The sequence below is a fragment of the Artemia franciscana genome, chromosome 19 (assembly GCF_032884065.1).
Source record: "Artemia franciscana chromosome 19, ASM3288406v1, whole genome shotgun sequence".
NCBI classification, from domain to species: Eukaryota; Metazoa; Arthropoda; class Branchiopoda; order Anostraca; family Artemiidae; genus Artemia; species Artemia franciscana.
In genome coordinates, this window is record NC_088881.1 from 22796412 (window position 1) to 22823031 (window position 26620).

The following is a 26620-nucleotide window of genomic DNA, read 5'->3' on the forward strand; positions in this document are numbered from 1 at the left end:
ATCTGGAAGCACCCAAACTAGCAAAACCGTGACAGGCAGACAGACCGACAGACTGACCGACAGACCAACAGAATTTGCGATCGCTACATGTAACTTGATAAATACCAAGTGACATAAAAAGGATGCTTCAAAATTTTTTTACTTTATCTTGAAAGATATAAAATGAGCATCTGGTATGCTATTTCCACCTTTCTGTGCTAATTTGTCTCCAGCACTCCCGCATTCATACCCTTGCTAAAAATAACCTTGCTGGAGGGTATGCCGAAAAATGCTCTAGTTGAAGCAACCTCAAATTTAAACAATAGTTGAAAATTATACTTCACATTCTTGAAATTGTCAAAAGCTTGGCATAATCAAAACGGAAAGGACTATGATTTGAGATGAGAGGCAAAAACCCTGGAATTTGATGCCGGTGATGAGGTAATGCGATAGTGTCTCCATAACAATCCAAACAAGAAGAAGAAGAGGCGGGAAAAACAACATAGCTAAAATTAGAATGTACCTTTTAGGGCAGGATCTTCTTTTTTCTTACGAATATCATCATTGAATTGACGCACCAGTTTCAGAATGTGCTCACAACACTTCACTGGGTTTCTGATAAAGGTTAATGCAGTTTCAACAGATAATGCTCCAGATGGATTAATGCTCTCGCAATCTTCTTTCGTGAAGTCTCGATCAAGTTGCAATAGTTCATGAAGTCGGTTTTTAACTCTAAAAAAAGAAAAGGAGTGTGTCTTGTAGTAACCCGATTCTAACACAGATCTGCTCGATAGCTTTCTTTCAAATTCCCATTATTTTTGTTTCTCTATTTTAAGGCTAATCGAAAAGTTCCCCAAAGAATGGTGAACAGGTTAGAACAATCAAGAAAGAAGAAACAATCAAGAAGCAACCACAGAGGCATCAATCTTCTGTCGATTCTATGAAATTCTTCTAAAATGTAATACTAGCAACACTCCATAGTCTCCTTGATACCATTTACGTGAAAAACAGCCAAAAAACTCCGGATTCCGGCCAAAAAAATTGTTTGCCGACATAATCTTTACTCTACGCACGAGGATGGAGGAACATAACGAATGAATTTGAATAATATTCAACCTCTCTATCCATGCAAAATTCTATTAAAAAATAATTATTAAAATTCGTTCCAAAATTTTGTCCAAAATACCAGCAAAAATTTAATTTATCCACAGAAAAGCCGAAAAATCTTTAGAGACCTTCCTGTGGTTAATCAATAAAAAGTAAAAACGTCAATTATAAGGACTACTAAAATTTAACATCTATTCGACTATTACTCAAAGATCGACAAAATATTATAAGCACTTCTGAAAGGCAAACTACAAAATGCTGAACATGGGGCGAAAAAAAATTAGTTTTTTTTTTTTGTTTTAATCAGTGATCGTTAAACAAACAAATCTCCATCTCTTCTTTCCTACCGCACCCATTTTTTTTACCACTCATTGTGTAAAGTAATCTTCCAGTTTTACTAATTTTGAACATTGTTTTTAAATGTTTTTTTTTTTACCAAACTGTGTTTTTTGTTTTTACTCACAAAGACTTAATTGTCTTGGCGTCTTTATTAACCGGGTTAATTTTGGTATATTCTGCTATTTTTGCTTGTTTTAAATCTTTTTGATACATTAACTTTTTTTCCTGACAAATTTTATCATTTTTTCCTGCTGTTGTCAAACATTTCGTGGTAACGAACTGTTGTAAGGAGCAACCAGGCTCAATGGTAGCCGAGACTCTAAAAAACAGAATTTTGATACCAATAGTTACATCAAAAGAATCGAATTTTAATGTTAATTTTAAATATGCAAGTATCATCAAGTTTAGTCTTACCCATCAAAAGTTGCGAGCCTGAAAAAATTTGCCTTATTTTAGAAAATAGGAGGAAACACCCACTAAAAGTAATAGAATCTTAAAGAAAGTCACACCATAGAAGTTTCAAGCTCCTATCTACGGAAACGTGGATTTTGCCAGAAGACAGATCACGGATGCGTGTTTAGTTGTTTCTTTGTTTTTTTTTTTGTTTTTTTTTCCCAGGGGTGATCGTATCGACCCAGTCGTCCTAGAATGTCGCGAGAAGACTCATTCTAACGGAAATTAAAAGTTCTAGTGCCCTTTTTAAGTGTCCAAAAAATTGGAGGGCACCTTGGCCCCTTCCCACGCTCATTTTTTCCCAAAGTTGAGATAGCCATTCTGTTCAGCGTAGTCCAAAACTTAATATCTATTTCTTTGGGGACGACTTAATCCCCCAAAGTTCCCAGGGGAGGGGCTGCAAGTTACAAATTTTGACCATTGTTTACTTTTTTGACTTTCTGTTTGACTTTTTCGCGTTGGGGTTGGGGTGGGTCGGGCGAAGAGGCTGCGTGGGTGGATCTTTCCATGGAGGAATTTATCATGAGGGAAGAGAATTTCCCTGAAGGGGGCGCAGGATTTTCTAGCATTATTTGAAAAAAAAAACACTATAAAAAATGAATAATTTTTTTCAACTGGAAGTAATGAGCAGCATTAAAACTTAAAACGAACATAAAATATTACGTATATAAGGGGGTTCATCTCCTCCACAATACCTTGCTCTTTACGCTGAAGTATTCTTAGTAATTTCAACTATTTATTCTACGGCCTTTGTGATTCAGGGGTCATTCTTAAGGATTTTGGACAAAATTAAAGCTTTAGTGCAAAGAGCGAGGTATTGACGAGGGGGCGAAACCTCTCATATACGTAATAAAAATACACAAACATAGAAAGTTCGTTACATAAGTTAACTCGTAAGGTACGTATGTTTATTACTAACAAAAACGTTCGTAAGAAAAAAATCTAGTTGCACTTTTAAGTAACTAAAAATTGGAGGGCAACTAGGCCTCCTCCCCCGCCCCATTTCTTATCAAAATTGTCCAATCAAAACTATGAAAAAATCATTTAGCAAAAGAAATTAATATGCAAATTTCGTTTTAATTATTCATGTGCGGTGAGTCAGAATCAAAACATGCATTAATTCAAAAACGTTCAGAAATTAAATAAAAAAACAAGTTTTTTAACTGGAAGTAAGGAGCGAAATTAAAACTTAAAACGAGCAGAAATTACTCCGTGTATGAAAGGGGCTGTTCCCTCCTCAACACCCCGCTCTTTACGCTGAAGTTTGACTCTTTCTCTCAATTCTACTTTATTAAATAGTAAAAAACTTTAGCGTAAAGAGCGGGGCGCTGAGGAGGGAGGGAACAGTCCTTTTCATACACGGAGTAATTTCTGCAAGTTTTAAGTTTTAATGTCACTCCTTACTTTCAGTTAAAAAAAAAAACTTGTTTTTTTTAAATTTTATAAAAGCTTGACTGAAATGCTAACCCGGCTCTTTCGGGCTAGTGACAGCGATTTCTCGGAAATTAATCTTATCTTATAATGAACTTGATGATAAAAATTATGGAAGACAATTTGTTTACATCCTTTCATCTTGAAGAAGAGTACTCCGAAAAGAAACGATGAAAAAAGAGTACATTGTTGATTGGGCTAGAGAAAATCCAAAATAATCGATAAAAAAATATCAGAAAGTCAGAGCTTAGTCACTTCTTACATATTCATTAATGTAAATAATGAATATTAATTACACTTCTTACATATTCTTACATATTAAGAATACTTATGTAAGACATATGTAATGTAAGTAAGACTTATGTAACACATATGTAAGAACACTTCTTACATATACATATTCATATTCATTATACTAATATCACTAAAAACTCACTGCAGCACCAAGCCGATGGAGGCCAAGATAGCTTTTCCTCTACCTTAACCTAATCAAAGCTTCACTTTTTACCCCTCCTATGAAGATCCACCTCCTGTCTTTTCGTTGGGTTCCAGATCAATGGCAAAAAAAGAAAAAAAAATGGCAATCTTTCATCCTTCATCTGAAAAAGCGTGCCCAAGCCCTGTCAGTCTTTCTTTCATTATAGCCCTAAAGTGGGAAAACCTATGTTTTTATGGCACTTGGTATTTACCAAGTGACATATAGCGATCGCAAATTCTGTTGGTCTGTCGGTCAAGGTTTTGCTAGTTTAGGCACGATGAAATTTGGCAGACTTATCAGGGACCAGACCAGATTAAAGTTGAAATAGTAGTTTCCCCGGTTTGACCATCTGGGTGGGATGTGGGGGGAGGGTTAATTTGGAAAAAAACAGAAAAAAAAGGTATTTTTAACTTACAAACGGGTGATCGGATCTTAATATAATTTGATATTTAGAAGGATATCGTGTCTCAGAGCTCTTACTCTAAATCCCAACCGGATCCGGTAATGTTGGGGGGAGTTGGAGGGGGAAACCTAAGATCTTGGAAAACGCTTAGAGTGAAGGGATCCGGACGAAAGTTGGTGGGAAAAATATGCACACGTCCTAGATACGTGATTGACATAACCGGAACGGATCTGCTCTCTTTGGGGGAGTTGGGGGAGGGTTAACTCTGAAGAATTAGAAAAAATGAGGTATTTTTAACTTACGAAGGAGTGATCAGATCTTAAAGAACTGACCAGATCCAGTGTCATTGTGGGGAGTTTGGGGGGAGGGAATCTTGGAGAAAGCTTAGAGTGGAGAGGTCAGGATGAAACTTTGTGGGAAAAATAAGCACAAGTCCAAGATACGTAACTGACATAACCGGACCGGATCCGCTCTCTTTGGGGGATTTGGGGAGGGGGTAATTCGAAAAAAATAGAAAAAATGAGGCATTTGTAACTTACGCACGCGTGATCACATATTAATGAAATTTGATCTTGTGCTTCGGAGCTCTTATTTCAAATCCCAAACAGATCCGGTAAAATTGGGGGGAGTTGGAGGAGGAAACCGGAAATCTTGGAAAACGCTTAGAGCGGAGGGATCGGGATGAAACTGGATGGGTAGAATAAGCAAATGTCGTAGATACATGATTGACATAACCGGACTGGATCTGTTCTCTTTGTGGGAGTTAACGGGGGGGGGTCCATTGCTTTGGCGAGTTCGGTTCTTCTGGACGTGCTAAGACAATGAAAATTAGTTGGCGTGTCAGGGCCTGCACAAATTGACTTGATAAAGTCGTTTTCCCCGATTCGACCATCTGGTGAGCTGAAGGGAGAGGAAAAATTAGAAAAAAATGAGTATTTTTAACTTACGAGCTAGTGATCGAATCTTAATGAATTTTGATATTTAGAAGGACCTCGTGTCTCAGAGCTCTTATTTTAAATCCCGACCGGCATTAAGCCTCTGATTTTCCTTTTAAATCAATCTATTGATTCTTAGAATTTAGCTAGAACTCACGCCATACGAGCTCTCAGCCCTTGGCTTTTCTGACCTCGTCACAAATACCATATGAGCTCTTAGCTCTTGTTCATACAGGTTGTTTGACCTACTGTCAGTCAAACGGGTAGCTATTACTAATCGTATACAATTTCTCTGGAAAACAATTGATAAACCTCCTCGGCCTTTCGAAGCAATCATGTTTCAGAACCGAGCTTGAGCCCTGTCAATACTTCTGATAGTTCAATAGAGGCTCGCAATTCTTCCTATCTTCCAATTCTTCCAAACTTTTTTACACTGCAAAAAACACCCTTAGTCTCGCCTATTCTATTTTGTATTTTCAATGCATCTACTATCTTTACTAATAATATTATGTAGGTAAGTAAAACTTTCTGTTTCATCGATCTCCTCGTTACCCAAGATCATCTCTCCACCTTGATTTTTTCTGGTCTAAGCGATTTAGTCTTCTTAATTTTAATTTTTCAAGCCTATTCTTGCAACGTGAACTCTCAAAACCTCCGAAAGGACACTACTATGATTAACTCATAATTCAGCACCGAATCAGCTACTAATTACACCTCCTACCTCAACCGTAACAATATTGTTCTCGTAAATAGCACCTAATGTAATTATTTAGTACAGGAACTTCACCATACAATGAACTTTACCATAGAAGGACAGGACCTTCACTAAGCTCTTCAACCGGCTTAATCAAATGTCTGTTCATAATCTATAAAATTAGGGACTGCAGTAGGAATTTGATGACTCAGGCACTTCTTAGCCACAAATCTAAGAGTAAAAATTTGACCGACATATCCTCTCCCCTTCTAAAACCACTATTTTTATCTTAAAACTTATCTGCAACATCTATCAGTCTAACAAGCATCATCATACTAAGTATTTTGCTTCCTAAAAAAATGATGCTTATGTCTATATAAATAACACACTCATACTTGAACTCACTTATATAATTACACATTCACTTAGCCCGATCACTCGAAGTTTTCCTAAAATTACAAGGCGCTACTTCTTTCTAAAAAATCCTATTCAAAATCTTCACTAATTTATCTCTATCCTTTCAGTACTGTCTCCAACTCCTTGTCACAAAATAAATCCTCCTTCACTTTTAAATTGTCAGAAAAAATTCCAGTTTAGCACATTCTCTGAATGTTCTGCCCATCTCTCTTTAACACTTTCTTGATCACTAATTTAGGCCTCATTCCTTTTTTTTTAGCTGGGATAAGTTGAGACTGACAACTTCTTTTCGAATTCCTAAAATGTAACTAAAATATTTCACTATTATGCTGCATCTTCCAAATTCTTGCCGATTTTCCATGACCTCCATGGAAATTATAAGTTCGAATTTTTTTTCAGCCTATCGTAGCCTCAACCAAGAGGAGACTTTTTTTCAATCTGGTATCACATCATTTTTAAGAACAGAAAGGAGGGGGAGTGACAATTGCAAAATAAGGATACCATCACGAGAAACGACAGAACCAATGAAGATTAAATGGCAATTAAATCCAAGGAAACTCAAGAAAAGAAAGTAGCTCTAATCTTGATAACGTTGACGATAAACATGGTATCATTCAATTATGCTTACATAAATTTAGATGAAATACGTCAGGAATTGTACATTTTAGCTTGAGGTTTTATATGAACAAAGGCGTACCCAAGAGTTTAATAGGAATGGTAATTAAGAGTTCATTTTTTCTTGTTTCCAGATAATGAAGAAGCAATGTTAGCCCTAATATTGAAAAAGAAACTTCCGTTCTTATATGAATTTTCGTAACTAAAAATTTTAGAAAGAGACACCAGTTGCTGAGAGAGAAATACGATAGGTCCCTGTATGAAAATTTATAATCATTATTGAATTACAGATCAGCTGTAAAATGATCAGAAAAAAGAAAGAACTTACTCTGACTGAAACTTGCTCGCTTCGCAGTCATCATCCAACAAACCATTTGTATTAGCGCTTTTGACCATTTGCGCCAAAATAGGGGTAAGTTCACCTTCCAAAGCAAGCAAGCCTTTGGCAAAAGCTGCGGCAGTCATCTGAACTCGTCCTTCGTCTGAAGCGTAGATTTTTAAGTCGTGTCTGTATGTGGAATGTAGACGGAGGAGCCCAAGTCCTTGAATACCAGCATACTCACCTATTTAATTAAATTTATAATTAGAATTTTCTAGAATAAAACTTTTGTTGAGAGAGAGGCAGTCAAAGAGAGAAAGAAAAAGGGAGACAAACAGAAAGAAGGAGAGAAAGAGAAAGAGAGAGAGAGAGAGAGAGAGAGAGAGAGAGAGAGAGAGAGAGAGAGAGAGAGAGAGAGAGAGAGAGAGAGAGAGAGAGAGAGGGAGACCACTTTCTTCTTACTTTGAAAGCACAACCTCACACATGAGCCAACCATATAAACTCCAAAAATTCAAATTCTGCTTCACCTCAGGAAACAGCTGTTTTCACCGTAGAAAGAGACTTACAATTGCTAAAAATTTGTTATGTTTTTTCCGCGTTTAATTTATTAATTACTTCTACATTTTCTCTTCATATTCTTTTTTTTTGTCAAACGTCACGCATAACCAAGTATAGTCTTATAGCGCATTCAACTCAAAAGCATTAACTTATTGAGAGCTGGACAGACAATAGCAGATGATAAGTCTTGAACAATATAATAAGGAAAAAGGAAATAACAGAACTCACATCCAGAGCGTAACTTATAGAAAGGCTCACTAGTCCGGGATTCAACGATTCAGAGTTCATACGAACTTCAAATCATTTGTTGGCAACAATGTTGGGATAATAACATATTTGATTTGTAATGAATTTTAGACTAGGACTCCTTAATAAAACGGTGTTCTTAGTATGCTGTGCTTGGTTTACAATTTTATACCTTAATTCGTTCTTTACTATGTTGCAGCTATTGCTGCAACCATGATCGTTGCTACAAAATCAAAGCCCCAACGGAGACGTGTCCACGGAAGGAGAACCTTAGACCAGTACCACCTCCCCACGCTCAAATTGCGAAGAGCTTCCCGAGTTTTCCTTTATATATTTGAATAAAGTTCAGGTGAGTTTTACTTGCGTAGTTTTTCAATCTCTCTCTCGTTCCGCCAATAAGCCCCTGCAAATATCTAAGGGTCAGCGAATTTTTCCAGAAAACCAAAGTTTGAATGAGGAGTTTAGATTTGCTGTATACCCTTTCTTCTGCACAACCTCACTTCTATTTTCAACCAGACTTGAACTTTATTAACCTTTAAATATTTGAAAAACTCCTAAAAGATAAAAACGAAGAAATTCTTTTAAATAAAAATTCAATAGATACACTGGGCAAAAAGCGCTTTAAAAATATTTTAGCTAGCCTTTGCTCCTTGCATCCAGCATAAATGTTTATTGGTTTATGAATTTAGCAAAGAGTTACACATGTTGATCTTATAAATGGCCCGTGTGCATGTAAAGATACATTTTAAATATTTATATTTAGTTTATAAACAAAAATTATAAATAAAATTGAGATTTTACCAAACGAAATGTAAATAAATTCAGTTTAGTTTGATAATGAATTAAAACAACATTTGATATACATCTTTTTTGGAAATTTGTCTCTTTTTTGTAAAATTAAAATATTCACCAAATAATAAACCAGTTTTTTTCTTTTTTCTTTCAGTTTTTTTTTCGTCGGCAGGAAATATAGACGTCTAAATTAATTTGTAGTGACCATAGTTTCAAGTAAAGTACAGGAATAAATTTGACATTAAAACTTAATTGTTCCAAGCGACTGATCCGAAGAAACCCTTATCGCAAGAAAAAATTAAAATGACAACACAAAAGGCACTTGAGCATGTTTTGTATACTGGGAGCGATGTTGGGCTATATTTTCGGGAGCTAAAGGGCTGAACAGGTAGGGGGAGGCGAAAAAAGACCACCAAGAGGGTTTGAGGGAGTAATCCTCTCTTGAAACTAATTTCCGCTCTGTCTTTGACATAAATTCAAAGATTGTGCACGATTTTTAAAAATGGGAACAGTCAAAGAAAGGAAAATGAAACACGGATAAAACGTATAAAGTTAAAAATTTGCAGTACAGCCACAAACATAAAATTGAAATCATAAACGATACAAAGATCCCAAATACAAACAGATAACATGAAATTAAACAATATTCCCAGAAAAAATAAACACCAAACACACTTTGACAAAAAAAAGAGTTTCAGACTTGCAAGATGAAGAAGACTTCATAAAATTATTTTGTGGTCACCCATCATCCTTGTCACTGTGTTTCCACTAACACAATTCTAGTTCCTCTGAAACTTAGTTGAAAACAATTAGTTTTACAAATGGTTTTACAAAAAAAAAGAACAGAAAAACACTAAAACTGGGGCTTTGACAACAACGGTCCGTAAATAAAATTTAAAACTTGGGTATTAGATTCATGGACATTTCACAAATTGTTTCATAGTAGGATAGTTTTCAGATGAGAAAATCATTAAAATCAAACAGTTCGTGGTAACGAACTGTAGTAAGGAGCGACCCGGCTCAATAGTAACCGAAACTCTAAAAAACAGAATTTTTGTAGCAACAGTTACATCAAAAGAATTGCATTGTAATGCTGATTTTAAATATACTAAATAAATAAAAAAACAAGTCAAAAGTAAAACAGTTCAAAATAGGGATGAAACCTTTTAATTGACAGTGAACAGATATAAAATTATTTAACTGAATATATCGAACACATATACAGTGTTCATCATCAGCAGTTTTACTGATGAACACTGTATATGTGTTCGAAATATCCAGTTAAATAATTTTATATCTCTTCACTGTCAATTAAAAGGTTTTATCCCTATTTTGAACTATTTCACTTTCGTCGTGGAAAGGCAGTGTGGACTTCGAAGTTATCTAAAAAAACAAGAGCTAAGAGCTCATATGGCACTTGTGACGAGGCGAGAAGAGCTAAGAGCCAAGAGATCATATGGTATGAGCTCTAACAAAATTCTATGAATCAATAGATTGATTTAAAAAGGAAAATAAGAGGCTTAATGCCGGTCAGGATTTAAAATAAGAGCTCTGAGTCAAGATGTACTTCTAAATATCAAAATTCATTAAGATCCGATCACCCACTCGTAAGTTATAAATACCTAATTTTTTCTAATTTTTCCTCTCCCTTTAGCCCCCCAGATGGTCGAATCTGGGAAAACGACTTTATCAAGTCAAATTGTGCAGCTCCCTCACACTCCTACCAATTTCAATCGTCCTAGCACGTCCAGAAGCACCAAACTCGCCAAATCACTGAACCCCTCCCCCCAACTCCCCAAAAGACAGCGAATCCAGTACGATTCTGTCAATCACGTATCAAGGACATTTGTTTATTCTATCCACCAAGCTTCATCCCGATTCCTCCACTCCAAGTGTTTTTCCAAGATTTCCCTCTCCAACTCCCCTCAATGTCAAAAGATCTGGTCGGGATTTGAAATAAGAGCTCTGAGACATGAATTTGAGATACGATCACCAGTTCGTAAGTTGAAAATACCTCATTTTTCCTAATTTTTCAGAATTAGTCGGTAACAGAAATTACTCCGTGTATGAAAGAGGCTGTTCTTCCCTCAACGTCCCGCTCTTTACGCTAAAGTTTTACTCTTTCTCTCAATTCTACTTTATTAAACAGTAAATAGATTTATATAGACGTTGAGGGAGTTTATATAGACCTTCTATCTACAAAAATGTTGAATTTTGCATTTTTTGCCACATGACAGATCACGGATGCGTGTTTATTTGTTTTTTCTTTGTTTTGTTTTTTCCAGGGGTTATCGTATCGACCCAGTGGTCCTAGAATGTCGTGTGAAGCCGGGAGCATTAAAGAAGCCAGCTTCGCGGCAATGTTGAATTTCTTCTCAGAACTTATGCTTCAATGACTGGTTTTGAAAATCCTGCTGTGGTGAAAATTCAGGCTTATGACTAGTCCTTCGCATACAGTATTTTGGGCTAGTAATTGTTTGGAGACTTTTGATTGGTCTGTCAGTAACACTGGTTTGAATTCGGAACGCAAGAGTAAAAAGCAGAGACACTGTAAAGTTAGAACTACAAATCTATGCAACCAGAGGAGATACAGTAATTCCGTAGATTTCAATCAATCGCCACACTCCCATCCCCCCACACTCCTCGCAATAGAATGGAGCTTTTGTTCACAATGCTTTGGTACACAATCTTTTTGACCCTTAAAAAAGCACTGAAATAAAACATAATCCGTCAATTTGAGCCTTTTTTTTCCATTTTCACACAACATTAACCAATTGGGACCACCCATGAAGAACAGTACACTCATCACATAATTTTTGTGAGACGATGGTATTTAATTCTAACAAAGTTAATTATCAGGTCATAATTTTCAATTTGTCAGAGAATTTCACCTCTTCCAACACATCTTGATTTTGAAGCGGAGCCCCCTAACACAAAGCCTTTAAATTAATGTTTATAATAATTTACTACTAATGCTACTTCAACTCACCGCAGCACCAGGCCATCTGGGGCCAACAGAGTTTTACATCCTCCTTATCCAGTTTAATAATCCAGTGTAATGCTGTGTCATTTAAAAGGCAAAATTTTTCCGAGGACAGTAACTGTTAAAGGAACCCTTCATTAAAATTAACTTTGTATATGTTTAGGAAGGGTGTGCGTCATTCCTGCACAGGGATGCGGAGTCTTCACAGTCTGTTTTATCAAACGACTTATGGTAACTTTGAACCAACAGATTGTCTCCGAATTTTTGCTCGATAGTAATTTCGCCAAAAATAATTTTTTTGTAGCATAAAGTAGCCAAAAAGAGCAACTGACTGCAGCACAAAATCTTTTACTAAAAAGGCACATCAATGTTCAAATTTCCGTTTGATTGGTCCCTCTCTTGGTATTCCAGTTAAATTATAAGCTTTATAAGCTTCTAAAATCAGACACTGTCCCTGGAAGTAATTAAATAAAAAAAAAAGTTTTTTCAAGTGAAAGTAAGGAGCAACATTAAAACTTTAGACGAACATAGATTATTACGTAAATGAGGGGGATTGCCCTCTCCTCAATACCTCCGTCTTTACGCTAAAGTTTATTTTTTCTAAAAAAAAGACCGTTTAATTAGAATAAGCTCTTTTAAAGTTCTAAAAAAAATAGCGTAAAGAGCGAGGTATTGATGAGAAGGGAGACCCCTTCATATACGCAATAATTTCTGTTCGTTTTAGGTTTTAATGTTGCTCCTTACTTTCAGCTGAAAAAAAACTCGTTTTTTTAATTTAATTTCTGATCGTTTTTTAAATAATGCTGGAAGATCCGACTTCTCTCCATGAAAATTCCCTTCCCCCACGGAGAATTCTTCCGTTGAAAAATCCTCCCACGTACCGTCCACATTTTTTTGTGGGGGAAAAATCCCCCACAAAAAACGTCTTTAAACATTCCAATTTTCAATATTATATGCAAACAATTGGCAAGTTCATGGCTTGCAGCCCTTCCCTCGAGCACTGCGGGGATCGAGTCATCGTCAAAGACATAGTTATTGGAATTTTTTTACTATGCTGAAGAAATTGCTATCTCAAAATTTCGATCAAAAAACAAGTTGGGAAAATATTTGGGAAAAAATGAGCGTCAGAGGGAGGCTAGCTGCTCTCCAATATTGTTGGTCACTTAAAAAAGGCACAAGAACTTTTAATATCTGATGAAATGAGCCCTCTTCCGGTTTTCTAAAATCATTGGTTTTATACGAACACCCATGAAAAAAAACGCATGCGTGATCTTTCTTCCTGCAAAAAAAATAAAATATGCAAAATTCCACATTTTTATCCATAGGAGCTAGGAACCACTACAATAAGGCTCTCTGGTAGGCTGAATCTGACGGTTTCGTTTTCATTGACGTCACTTGATGTTTTTGCAGTTTTCCCTCTTTTTCAGAAATTGGGCAAATCCCAGGCTCGTAACTTTTGATGAGAAACATTTAATTTTATAGATTCTACATATTTTGAGTAAGCATCAAAATTTGATTCTTTTGGTGTATCTATTGTTATCAAGACTCTGCTTCTTAAAGTTTCAGTTACTGTTGAGTCGCATCGCTCCTTACCCACTGTTCGTTGCCACGAACTGTTAACTAGACCAGAACAAAGCAGAAGATACATCAGATGATCCCAGCATAACCGTAACTACGTCTATTTTGACTTTTTAGAACCAAATCAGAGATCAAACAAAGCAGAAGCTTTTTTCTTTTCTATTTTCATTATAGGAAAATTTAACCTTTTCAGGACCTCGCGATTTTTCTTTTATTATCTACCAGAGAACAAAGGTTATTTTATCTACAAGACTTGATAATAGGTGTTATGACCTACGTGCAAAGAAAAATAGCTGCTTCTAAATGCAAAGAAAGATATAAGGTATATATATAGCGAGCCAAACCTTGAAATAAGATATAGCTATCTCAGGATTTTTATATTAGTGATATACGCAGTAACAAATACGTACTTCCAAACTAATAAGTACTATCAGTCATACATGCACGATACTGGACGATATATACAATATCGAAAACATCACTACTATGGGGTGCATTATGTATATGCGACGATACTCTCTCATCTCTTTCTAAACTTACATTTCTTTCACTGCAATCAATTCGTTATTTTTTATGCCATTTCTTAAATGAAACATTTCTAAGACTACACTGGTTAAGCAAAACAGAAGGAAAAAAGATAAGAAAGCAAAGAAAATGAGGTAATAATCTTTTTAAAGGCAATAAAAGACCAAAAGCCTATGAAAAGCAATTTATACAAAATAAGTTATCAAATGAAAGCTTGAGCCCTCATTCAAAACGGGGTCTGTTTTTCAGTCGCTTTTTCACCGTTTACTTGAGAGGGCAATTTCTCACCTATTTTTTATCTTTTTATCTTACTCCATAGGGCTTTGCTTTTCATTCTTTTTTTTTCACTGAGAACACATGAGGTCTTGGCCGAAATTATTAATGTTCTCTTTTCTTTTTACTGGTTACAATCACCTCGTTTTTCTCATTTTCCTACACTTTCTCGTTTTTACCCTTGGCCTCTCATATGCTGTGTCATTGGCTGGTATTTTTTGTATGTGTAATTGGGTTAATCCATTTTTTTTAATATGAAGATGTCTGATGTTTTTGTTTGTTCAAACGTCAAAATATGACGTTCTTTAAATAAAAATAAGACAAATTTATTTCCAACCTTAGCTCTCCCCCCCTAAGAAAAATGTCCGCAACCCTAGTACTTACGACTAGATCATTTCTTAGGCCATACAACCTTTCCATTAAAAAGAAAAAAAAAAACAAGAGAGAAGCAAAAACATAAAAGCAAGCTGTTGTTTGAGTTTAGTTTCAGAAAATACGAACTTGAAAAAATAAATCTTAAACGCAAAACGCTAAACCCTAACTAAGAACACGATTATAATATTCTAAAATTTTACCGGTTTTAAACAGGATTCACAGCCATGGTAAGGAGAGGTAGCTAGTCATTACTGTTTCTCAAATGCAGAACAAGGTGGTAATGTCACCAATTTTCAACCATCACTTTAGTCGATAGTAAGACATATATACCTTTCTTTCTAACATAATTAGTGTTGCATAGGATTTGTCTCGTTTTGAAAATTAAAACTAGCAACCACGAAAACAATTTTAGCTCCGTTTTCAGGCCACCCCCATCCAACACAGAGTTTGACATGGGTTGTGCACATTATCGTTTAGATTGCCGTGTTCAACACGGGGTTTCGTCTTCTCAGAGCCCGTGTTCAACCATGCTATTCTAGCGCGTTACAATTTTGAGGAACAAGTGTCCAACACACTTGGAGCCCATTAGATGAAAACGCTTTAAAGTTTGGCTGGGTTAAACACAGAGAACCTGAAAACGACTGGTAAAAATACGCAGACCTGAGAAGAACCTGAGTTCCAATCCATTTTCCTGTATCACATTAGGTTCTAAAAATTCTTGGAACTTTGTTGTTTTTACAGAACATAATCTCGTTTAATTGCTCGCAAAATTAATAGGCGCTACATATTTGCACATCAAAATTTATTGCTGTCACATCTGTGACACTCAAATAAACTCCGCTATGCGAATAACTAGTTGCTAGCAATAGTAAATAAACACAACACGCTTTTTTTCAGTAATTTTAACTCTTGCAAACTGTGTTTAGCATAATATAATTTGAATTACTGCGACCGATTTATGTAATTTAGTCATTTCACACCATACTACTGATTTTCGGTATGAGTGAGTATCGCCAAACACCATTGCATGCTGTTATGAGAGTTAAGTATATATACAAAAGAACTGGTACATTCAAGGAAGCGGAAAACTTACTATCTGTTGCACTAAAGAAAACGTATATTTCCATATAAGCTTAACGTACTTGAATATTGTTCCCTCGTCATCGTCGCTTTTCATGAGAACTCTGGCTAAAACCTTCTAAAAAATGTGCAACAAACATAAATATACATGAGAAAAATGAAAATAATGAAGGTCTAATCTAGGGTGCCCTTTCGGCCATCAACGAGGAAGAATTCATATTTAGAGACGTCTGTACCCCTTGCATAACTTCGAAATATGTCTCAAAGTGCATCGACCTATATAATTGGCCAACTCCCCTAGCAAAGAGACTGATGACAATGTAGCCCCGCTACCCAACGATGGTTATTTCTGGTAAAATCCCAAAAACGCTGGAGCTTTAAGCATACTTCTTTCTTCCCATGAAGTTTAGCTGGGATCAAACATTCCCTTCAAGGAGATGTGCTGGCGACAAAAATTTAAAACCTACCTAACTCCTTCCCTGGAGACGTCAAATTCTGAATTTGAAGAAGTTCTGATTGGAGAAGTCTGAATCTGAACAGACATTACCCGGATATTAACTGTTACTTTCAAAGAAGTTTGCCTAAGATCCGATAAGTTTTTTTGGTAGATACCCTGGTGACCCAATTTTAGGCACCAAGTCCCCCTACAGAGGTCATTTGAGCTTGAACCTAGAAAAGGTGGAACGTAGAAATTAGCTATCACTTTCCATCGAGGGTTGTTGCTATTCAATAGCTGGTTCTGGTAGACGTCCCAAATGAAGAATATTTAGTCCCCCCCCCCGCCCCCACTTCTCCATCTCCCACGGAGGTAAATGAGATATGGACACCGAAACAGATGATATACGACTTTTCTCCCCACCGAATTTGATATAGATCTGACAACCTGTTCTGGAAGAGGATTTGATAAAATTGCAGAGGTCCCACGCTCCATAAAACACAGACTATGTCCAGGAAAAAAGACAAGACTAGTTATTTACTGTTGGTTCAAACCAAGTTCGGCTGAGATAATAGATATCCTGGGGACAATAATTTAGGCATCTCCCTTTTCTCTCCTCTACACATGTCACATCGTATCCTAACTCTAAAAGCAAAATTGGCGATTCCAGTATCGGAATCCTTAAAAAAAAGAGTTGTCAATTTCGACGTCAAACTTTCGAGAATTATTGCGCATATACATATTCTGAAGGGTCTTGAATCCACAAAAGTAAGATACAAAATAGAACACAAGACACATGCCCAAGCAGCATACCTTGATCTCCAGGGTACATACATCTAAATTTTCTGCCAAGTTCTTCAGCCTGCTTCCTTCCAGCGGGCGTCAATTCCCCACCCCATTTCAATATTAGAACTAATGACGGATCCTTTGGTGTTTCTAAAATAAAAAGATTATTACCATGGGGAGACGAAACCTTAATAAATGTAAACTAAAAATTTGAAAAATTCTTAAAACCGAAAAAAATAAAGTCATTATCTTGAAAGTTAAAACAGCCTAAAATAACGACAGCGGCAGAAAATCCTACAATAGTCTTCTCTAGCTTCTGGAGACACATTTTGTATATTTTTTGGCCGTTCTGATCTATATAGTTATTTGATCCAGAACTTATACTTAATTTTTTTTTTTTTACTGATTTTACTGATGATACTTATACTGATGAACTTATACTGAACATACTTGATTTTCGGTCCAGAGCTTATGGGGCTGTAGCGCGCCAAAGAAGGCTGAAAAAGCGATTTCCTATCCTCTTATCGGTTTTGGCTATTAAAAAAGGAACTAGAGTCTTTAGTTTCCAATCAAATAAGTCCTCTCTAAACTTTCTACGATCATTCCTTCTATTTAATGAGGCTAATAAAAATTCGCGGGGAACAAGTCACTCTTTACTAAGTCAATACTATTGCGTAGACTGACACTGGGCATAGAATTGTGTTAGGTATTCTTCATGATAAAGCCCCGAACAATTTTTTGTCTCAATCGTGATTGATCTCCCCAACCTACTATGAAGTGAGAATGCCTCTGCAAATGAGTTTCCAATCAAATAAGTCCTCTCAAAACTTTCTACGATCATTCCTTCAATATAGTGAGGCTAATAAAAATACAAGGGGAACAAGTCACTCTTTACTAAGTCAATACTATTCCGTAGACTGACACGGGGCATAGAAGTGTGTTTGGTATTCTTCACGATAGAAGTCCCAGAAAATATTTTGTCTCAATCATGATTGATCTCCCCAACCTACTATGAAGTGAGAATGCCTCTGCAAATGAGACTGCACTAGAGAATTCTTTGTCATTGTCACAATCAGAACAGAAAGAACGCTTGAGGCGCTCAACAATTTAATCCCAGTTATGACGGGTTTCAAATACAATCAATGATATCAACGTGTCTGTAAATGTTTCTAGATAAAATACACTAAAATATTGTTTATAATTTCTAATTCACTTAAAAATAAACTGTACGATATTGCATTGTGATGACAACTTTTTTTTTATGATGGCAAATTAGCAGCATCAAGAACTTGAAAAATATAATAAAAATAGGTTAAGATATAGGTTATGTATCGGAGAGATAAATAGTAAAACTAAAAACACATTAATTTTTTTCCATTTCGTATTCTTTTTATTCCTATTAAATTTTCCAAAGCTTTTGAACAAAAACGAGGTATTTGGAATAAATTTAAAATACACGTAAGGTAACATTACTTTTGGTAAATATTTTGTATTTGTTTCTAAAATGTCTATTTAAGTCAGAATTACTATCTTCAGTCATGTTTCAGGTTGTGCATTATTTCTTTGTTAATTTTGAAACTCCGTATTTTTTTTCTACCATCTACCACGAGTTTTCGATTAATAGATAAATTTAAAAAAATATTGAATTAACTAAAAAAGGAAAAATTATGCAAAATAACAAAAAAAGATATCAAGTTACAAGGATCACATACAATCTTTTCTCAGGCTTGTTTTGGTCCATAAACCCTAGTTTACAACTCTTGTGCTAAAGGTGAAAATAAATACATACCATCATCACTACTGGAATGCCTGGGTCTACCTTTGGGTTGATATTTGAGCTGCACCTTTCGATTGATTCCAGAAAAATGGCCATACCTATAACAAATACAAGACAAGAAGTACAGTACATATTATATGTACTATATACAGTAGTATAATATGTATTAAGATTATTTTTACTGATAGTGAAGAATCAAATAAAGGTAGCATAGAGTTTTAATACAAACCCAAGCCCCCAACTCAGAAAAATAAAATAAAAATTGTGGTACAAGGTTAGACAGGTATATACGAGAAAATTTGTGTGAGGAAGGATAACATTTAGGGTGGAGATAACTTAACAAAAAAAATGCCGATACTATAGAATATAACCTGCAATTATAGGAATAATCATAAACATTTCAAGGTTTCTGAGATCGGCATGGGCTTTAAAGCCACTTCTGCGTAGCTTAGTAAACACTTACGACAAGCTCAAAATGGAATAAATCCCAGACCACCAGACATAAAAATCTAGCCAGCGTAAATTATTTAATGTACTTGAACACTCAGCGTCTTTGTTTTAGCTTTTCTTAAACTTCTACAAGAGCCATGCTAGTTGTGTAACACCAAATTTGTTAATTCAGTCACCTATTTTCTTTAAATATAATAAGATAAAAACGAAGATAACTTAAAAATGGAACTCACATTTCCAGGACGGACTTGAGTTGCTCGAGTTTCCCTTTTAAGATTTCTACCTCTGGATTGGCGTTTTTGGCTTCAATTTCTAATAAAAGGGTTCTAGATAGGTCTAAGACTTCCTGAAGTTGTCTAGGCTTCTTTAGCTTGGCATGTCCATCCTTGTAACCTCCGTACTTCTCAAATAGTGTAAAGAACCTAAAATAAAAGTTGAACTATTAGTATCGTTCACTCATAAATTAATTCATAAAAAAAAATTAGAAAAATCATTATAAATTTAGCCATCAGGGAGCAAATGGTTCGTTAGAATGGCTGAGAAAGAACATACCTAACTCCTCCCTTCCTCTTTATATGAACTGTTTTGAAATATTTTTTTTTTATTTCGTGCTGATGATCAAAGAACCATTCTTAGAATATATATCCCCTTCCTAATAATCAAGAAGCTATACCCATGTTGAAAACCATGTTGTGACCAAGATGGACCAGAATTGCACAATGTCTCCATGCATAATAGAGGTGCCAGGGAATTCTTGCTGTCCGGTTCGAAGCCGGCTTAAGGGCTTCGGTGTAGACATAGGATGTTGATCCCTGTCCTGCACTGGTATCAAGGAGCATTGCTTTTCCTAAGGCCAAAATAATTTCAATGATTTAAAGAGCATGAAAATTGGACTTGAAATGTTACGACGTTAAAAAATGACTATCGTATCGACATTTTGACTGACGGATTCAGACAATTCAAACTGGACTTATTAGGAGTTTCAGAAATTCATATTCCATAGGTAAGAAGCATGAAATTAGGTGATATAGAGTTTGTTTACTCAGGCAGGAGGGATGGGGTACATAGACAGGGAGTAGGGCTCATGGTGAACAAGAAAGCTCCTAAGTCTTAAATCTTGAACTAAAACTTCAGGGTATAAGTTATAGCAGTATATGCCCCTGTTGAACCGACTGATGGAGATACTAGTGACTCAGATGAATTTTACTTACAGTTACAGGAGCAAATAGGCAGGGTCCCAGGTAGAAATATGGTATTTTTAATGTGAGATTTTAACGCCCAGGTCGGTAGAAATAGGGATAGATGGTATCTTAGCCTAGGTAAATTTGGTGTAGGAAAAGAAAACAGTAATGGCTACAGACCTTTTCAATTTTATAGATATAACAATCTATTTATAACCAATATGGTGTTGGGTCATAAAATGGCCCATAAGTTGACATGGTATTCACGTGATGGCAAGACAACAAACCTTATTGATTATGTTATAAGTAAACCGAAAACTGGCAGGATCAATACAAGATACTAGGGTATATAGGGGTGCTGTTATTAATGTTAAAAGTAAAAATAACCGTCTAGTAGTGTCTAGGGTTAATGTAAAGCTGAAATCACGGAAGGGTAACTACCTCCCAGGAAGTTATGATGGTGGTATACCTTGGATGCGAAGGAACATTTGTTTCGTGAGGAAAAGTAGCGACAATACTAAAAGGATTATAAAATAATTTGGCTCCAGGTGCTGATAGTGCAGCAAATGAGTTTCTTAAATATGGTGGCTCTGAGGTTAGAAATAAGCTACTGAAGATTATGAATATGATTTTTGAAAAAGAGGAAGTAACTAACAATTTTAGGAAAACCTTAATTAAACCACTGTATAAACAAGATGATCAGAGAGAGCGTGGTAATTACCGAGACATTAGTCTGGTCTCTGTAGGTGGCAAATTATTTAGTAATATGATACTTTTTAGACTGAGAGATGCCGCAGACGAAGTTTTAAGAGAAAAACAGTGCAGTTTTAGAAAAGGTAGAGGATATGTTGACCAAATTTTCAATCATAGGGTAATAATTGAGAGGTACCTTATTTATCAAACACCTTTGGTCCTCAGTTTTATAGATTATGAGCAAGCATTCGATTCTGTTGTTAGAAGAGCTTTAGCAAAGGTCTTATCCTTGTATGGTATACCAGACAAATACATTAAAGTGATTTGTGCTATGTACGAGGACAACACTGCTGCAGTTAAAGTTGGATATGAGGTTAGCAGCTGGTTTTGTATTCAATCAGGAGTTAAGCAGGTTTGTGTTCTATCCCTCTTTATATGGATCATTTTTATAAACTTTGTTTCAAGGAGTACAGGAAAGGCAAGGGGAGACCACGGAATCAAATGGGGAGGAAAAAACTCCCCTGCACTTAGATTATGCTGATGATTTAAGCATATTAGATAAAAGTGTGAGCAAAATGAATAAACTTTCAGAGGTTTTGCAAGTTCAGGATGTTAGAACAGGTTTGAAAATTAATGTTAAGAAGACTAAGTCACTAAAGCTAGGAATAAGTGAAGATGAAAAGATGAGGCTGGGTAACAAAAGATTGATCAGGTGGACAGCTTCACTTACCTTGGTAGTATTATTAGTAAAGACAGTGGGAGCAGCGAAGATGTTAAAAGTAGAATAGCCAAGGCTCAGTGTGTTTTTTTCATAGTTAGAAAAAAGTTTGGAAGAACAAGAAAATAAGCCTGCAAACCAAGATTAGAATTTTGGAAGGTACACTGATGACAGTAGTCAAATATGACTCTGAAACATTGGCTGAAGCATCACAGAAGCATTTAGGAGCATTGGCGCTCCTAAAAGCGGATGAAGGTTTACTATATGTTTTCCAGAGAAATTGCCAACGGATTGTTCTAGGTACCAGGCTGACTGACCGTATTTCAAACAGTTGGCTGTTACGTTGGGTAACGAAAGGAATGATCAGGTGAGCAGCTTGACTTACCTTGGTAGTATTATTAGTAAAGACAGTGAGAGATGTAAATATGTTAAAGGTAGAATAGCCAATGCTCAGTGTGTTTTTTCACAGTTAGAAAAAAGTTTGGAAGAGTAAGTCTACATACCAAGATTAGAGTTTTGGAAGGTACGGTGATGACAGTGGTCAAGTATGACCCTGAAGCATTGGCGCTCCAAAAAGCGGATTAAGATTTACTAGATTTTTTCCAGACAAATTGCCTACAGATTGCTAACCTACCATATTTCAAACAGTTGGCTGTTCGAAAAATGTGCTTCAATCCCGATTTCTAGGGCTATAATGAAACCGTCTAGGGCTAAACAGAAAGCAGGTCGTTCTCGTCTGGAGTGGGAGGATGTCATAAAGAAAGATTTTAAAGAAATAGGAACTTCCTGGGAGGGTGTAAAAAGGTAGGCTTTGAATATTTTACGATGGGGGAAGAGCGTATGTAACTACTACTGCTACTAACAGCTCACCGCAGCACCAAGCCACCTGAGGCCAACACAGTTACGAACGCTTTTCGTCCATCCCAATATATTCAAAGCATTTTACATCCCCCCCGGAAGTTCCCATTCCCTTTAAATCAGTCTTCATGACATCCTCCCACCCCAACCGCGGACGACCTACTTTCCGTTTTGCCCTAGGCGGTTGGCCAAAAAGAACAATCTTTGGTAATCTGTTATTCTTCATCCCCAGAACGTGCCCTAGCCATATCAACCTTTCTCTCACTATAGCCCTAGCAAGCAGGATTGAACCAAAAACCACAATTCCTGTACAGCTTATTGTTTGAAATACAGTCAGTCAGCCGGGCACCCAGAACAACCCGTAGGCAATTTCTGTGGAAAACATCTAGTAAATCTTCATCCGCTTTTCGGAGCACACATAAACCAAACCAAAGTGTTGCAGGAGCAATACTTTGGTCAGGAATCTAAGGAAGGGATTAAAGACGTAGTATTAACTCGGCAGCCAGATGAACCTCAATTTTATATAAGTGATGTACCTGAATGAATGTCAGAAACCAAATATCGACTTTTAAGCCAGTTCAACCTTAAATGTGTATGTGTAATGTACCTATACATACATAAGGAATAAATAGAATATAGTCAAATTTGTATTATCTAGCCCCCTGCCTTGATTTTGTTCGCAATCGTTTACCCATAAATAGGTCATCTAATGCAGCAGCTCGTATAGCTCATCAGTTTTCACTAAAATGATGCGATAGTGCCCCTCAAACTTCCCCGCCGTCTCCAAATCCGGCCATGACACCAAAAAAAAGGTAAACTGACTTTCAGAAGCTTCAAACATCTCATCCTTGAAGAAAACTGTCTTTTAACAGCCTGTTCTTACTTGCACGTCCCTCTCGGTGGCACGCATGGAAAATAAATTTCATATCCTTACCTGGAGCAAAAACCAATAATACGTATAGCCAATGGCAAAAGATGCCAATCGGAATTCTCAGAGATGCCCTTGGTAAAAGAAATGATTGAAAAAAAATCTTTGACTTTGTAGCCACTTGAACCGTTAATCAAATACATAGTTACAGAATAACTTAGAATATCCTGTTATAGAGCCTAATAAGTACAATATGTTTATGACTAATATTTTCAAAACATGTTCCTGTAACTGCTCTTTGCTATAATAATTGCAAAACTACATCCGTGCGAACCGTTTTTATTTATCATCGCAGCGTAACCACATGAAGAAATATTTCCTTCCTCTCAAATGTATGGGAAACAAAAGAAGGCAGACAAATTACATGTGTTAGAATAAAATACATGTTAGTAACCAATATTAGGTGCACCAACTAGGAGAATTTCCAAGCGCCTCATCGACAAAGATGACCGCTATCTAGAAGTCGAGTGTTAATTTCATGTCTCTAATTGCATCAGAATTTTAATCCGAATTCTTTTTTCCAATTTAAAACTGAAGTTACTAACCCCCCGAAACCTCTTAAATGGTATATCTAAAAAATAGTAAAAAAACCTAAAAACTTGCAATATAATGTTATGAAGCCTAGTTGGTTGTAAAAAGCTGTCCGTCGATTTTTGCAAATATACTACCTTAGATATACTCCTCAAAAAAAGACGGGTACACCAGTCTTCAAAAGTACAAAACCACTCACCACCGAAGACGGCAGTCATCTAAAACCCAGTTCTTAATTCAAACTCCTTAAATTGTTTCTGACTTCTGATTTTTCCAATACTCTTGATCAAATGTAAGACAAATTAATTTGCACAAGTTTATAGCCCCTTAACCAAGAAGTATGCTGCAACGACTTTTTACTTCCACGTCCCTCTTCGTAGTGGATACGAAACAAAATTTTTCGTAACTTCAAATAGGCTACATCAAAAGCAAATAATAGATACACTAGCTAACAAAAGATGTCAGACCTTTATCATGAAGATGACCGAGGCATAACAGTGAATTGTTAATAACAAGTCCCTCCCTTGTCTTAAAACTTGAATCAGATTTATTTTTAATGTTTATCAAATCACTAAAGTTATACATCCCTCGTAATTTTTAAATATTTAATCACTTGAACGAATTCTTTTCATAGAAAAAAAAATTATGTCACTTGGTATGATCCGCTCTTCAAGGATTACTGCACTACGTCGAAAAAAATGTATATGCTTTTGTTTAAAAGTTAATTTTCTTATCATAGGCCAACTTTCTAATATGAATACTTAGATACGAGCAAAGGCAAAGCTCCAACTTCTTTGGCAAACAGGTCAAATAACCATCGTACACCTTAAACGGTTTTGATTTTAGACCAGCTCATATTTGAAACTAGTGCCTGTCTGCTTTAACAGAGCCTTCCAGACGAAAGCAGAAACGCGGCTCGATGGAAAGAAAAATTGTCTTAATAACCTCAATTAGTCCTCACCAGCACAGACTACAAAACTCAACTGCAACTCACACACTCTAGATTTTGGCTCAATTACTAGCAAAAACCATCCTTTTCCAAATGTTATATCATAATCATTAACCTAAGCCTGAGATCCACACTTCTGTAAAAATCGTGAAGGTTAGATACTCATCACTCACTAAAAATAAGCTGAAATTGAAGCACTAGAATAAAAGGAAGAAAAAAGAAACAAAAAATATTGCTCCTACAGTACCATTTTCTGGAATTTTGAAAATATGCTTTAGAGAATTCCTAGCAGCTACGTTGCTCAAAGTATTTTTCACTTTCTAATTAATCAGGCAAAATCTTGGCTTTTCAAGAATCACCATTTGCAAAGCTCAAAATTAAGGTACTTTCCTGAAAAAGCAGGAAAATCGGAAACACCGCTAGGCAGCCTTTAGTGCATTGTGAAATTGATTTTAATTTAACTCCACTTAAAATCCACGGATAAGGGACATATATAAATCGCAATTGCTTTGCATAGCTGAAGATCAAAGTTTATTTTTTCTGGGGGGAGGGGGAGCACGATCTAACACATTTTAGGGATTTTGAGGGGCAATCCCTCCAAGTAAACAAGAGCTAAGAGATCATATGGCACTTGTGACGAGGTCGGAAGAGCCAAGAGCTCATATGGTATGAGCTCTAGCAAAATTCTAAGAATCAATAGATTGATTTAAAAGGAAAATCAGAGGCTTAATGCCAGTCGGGATTTAAAAAAAGAGCTCTGAGACAAAAGGTCAATCTAAATATCAAAATTCATTAAGATCCGATGACCCACTCGTCAGTTAAAAACACCTCATTCTTTCTAATTTTTCCTCTCATTTCAATCCCCCCCCCTCCAGATGATCGAATCGGGGAAAACAACTTTCTCAAATCAATTTGTGCAGGTCCCTGACACGCCTAGCAATTTTCATCGTCCTAGCACATCCAGAAGCACCAAACTAGCCAAAGCACTGGACCCCTCCCCAAACTCCCCCAAAGAGAGTGCATCCAGTCCAGTTACGTCAATCACGTATTTACGACATTTTCTTATTCTACCCACCAAGTTTCATCCCGATCTCTCTACTCAAAGCGTTTTCCAAGATTTCTGGTTTCCCCATCCAGCTCCCCCCAATGTCACCAGATCTGATCGGGATTAAAATAAGAGCTCTGAGACATGAGTTCCTTCTAACTATCAAATTTCATTAAGATCTGGTCGCCCGTTTTTAAGTTAAAAATACCTAAAATTTCTAATTTTTCCGAATTAACACCACCACCCCTACTCCCCCAAAGAGAGCGGATCCATTCCAATTATGTCAATCACATATCTAGAGCTTGTGCTTATTCTTCCCATCAATTTTCATCCCGATCTCTCTACTCTAAATGTTTTCCAAGATTTCTGTTTCACCCCTCCAACCTCCTATGTTCCCGGATCCGATTCGAAATGAAAAAGGATCATCTGAGCCATAAGACCTTTCCGTATATCAAGTTTCATTAAGATCGATCACCCATTCGTAAGATAAAGAAACGTCAATCTTCACTTTTTCCAAGATTTCCAGTTTCCCCCTCCAATGTCACCGGATCTGGCCGTGATTTAAAATAAGAGCTTTGAAGCACGAGATCCTACTAAATATAAAATTTCATTAAGATCTGATCACCCGTTCTTAAGTTACAAATGTCTCCCCCACCCCCAACTCCCCCAAAGAGACCGGACCCGTTCC

General features: G+C 36.3%; 1 protein-coding gene across 9 annotated transcripts in view; it reads right to left on the reverse strand.

Moving 5' to 3' along the window:
- LOC136039432 (inositol hexakisphosphate and diphosphoinositol-pentakisphosphate kinase-like) overlaps nucleotides 1–26620 on the reverse strand; it is a 121048-nt gene that overhangs the window by 54208 nt on the left and 40220 nt on the right. For 8 of the 9 annotated variants that reach the window (XM_065723171.1, XM_065723174.1, XM_065723170.1 and 5 more), the window contains 5 exons: nucleotides 19263–19451; nucleotides 18592–18677; nucleotides 16830–16952; nucleotides 7180–7414; nucleotides 503–711 (listed from right to left, as the gene is read on the reverse strand). In XM_065723171.1, coding sequence (XP_065579243.1) covers nucleotides 503–711; nucleotides 7180–7414; nucleotides 16830–16952; nucleotides 18592–18677; nucleotides 19263–19451 — 842 coding nt within the window. The remainder of the gene's footprint in view (nucleotides 1–502; nucleotides 712–7179; nucleotides 7415–16829; nucleotides 16953–18591; nucleotides 18678–19262; nucleotides 19452–26620) is intronic. The other variant, XM_065723168.1, reaches the window with a different exon arrangement.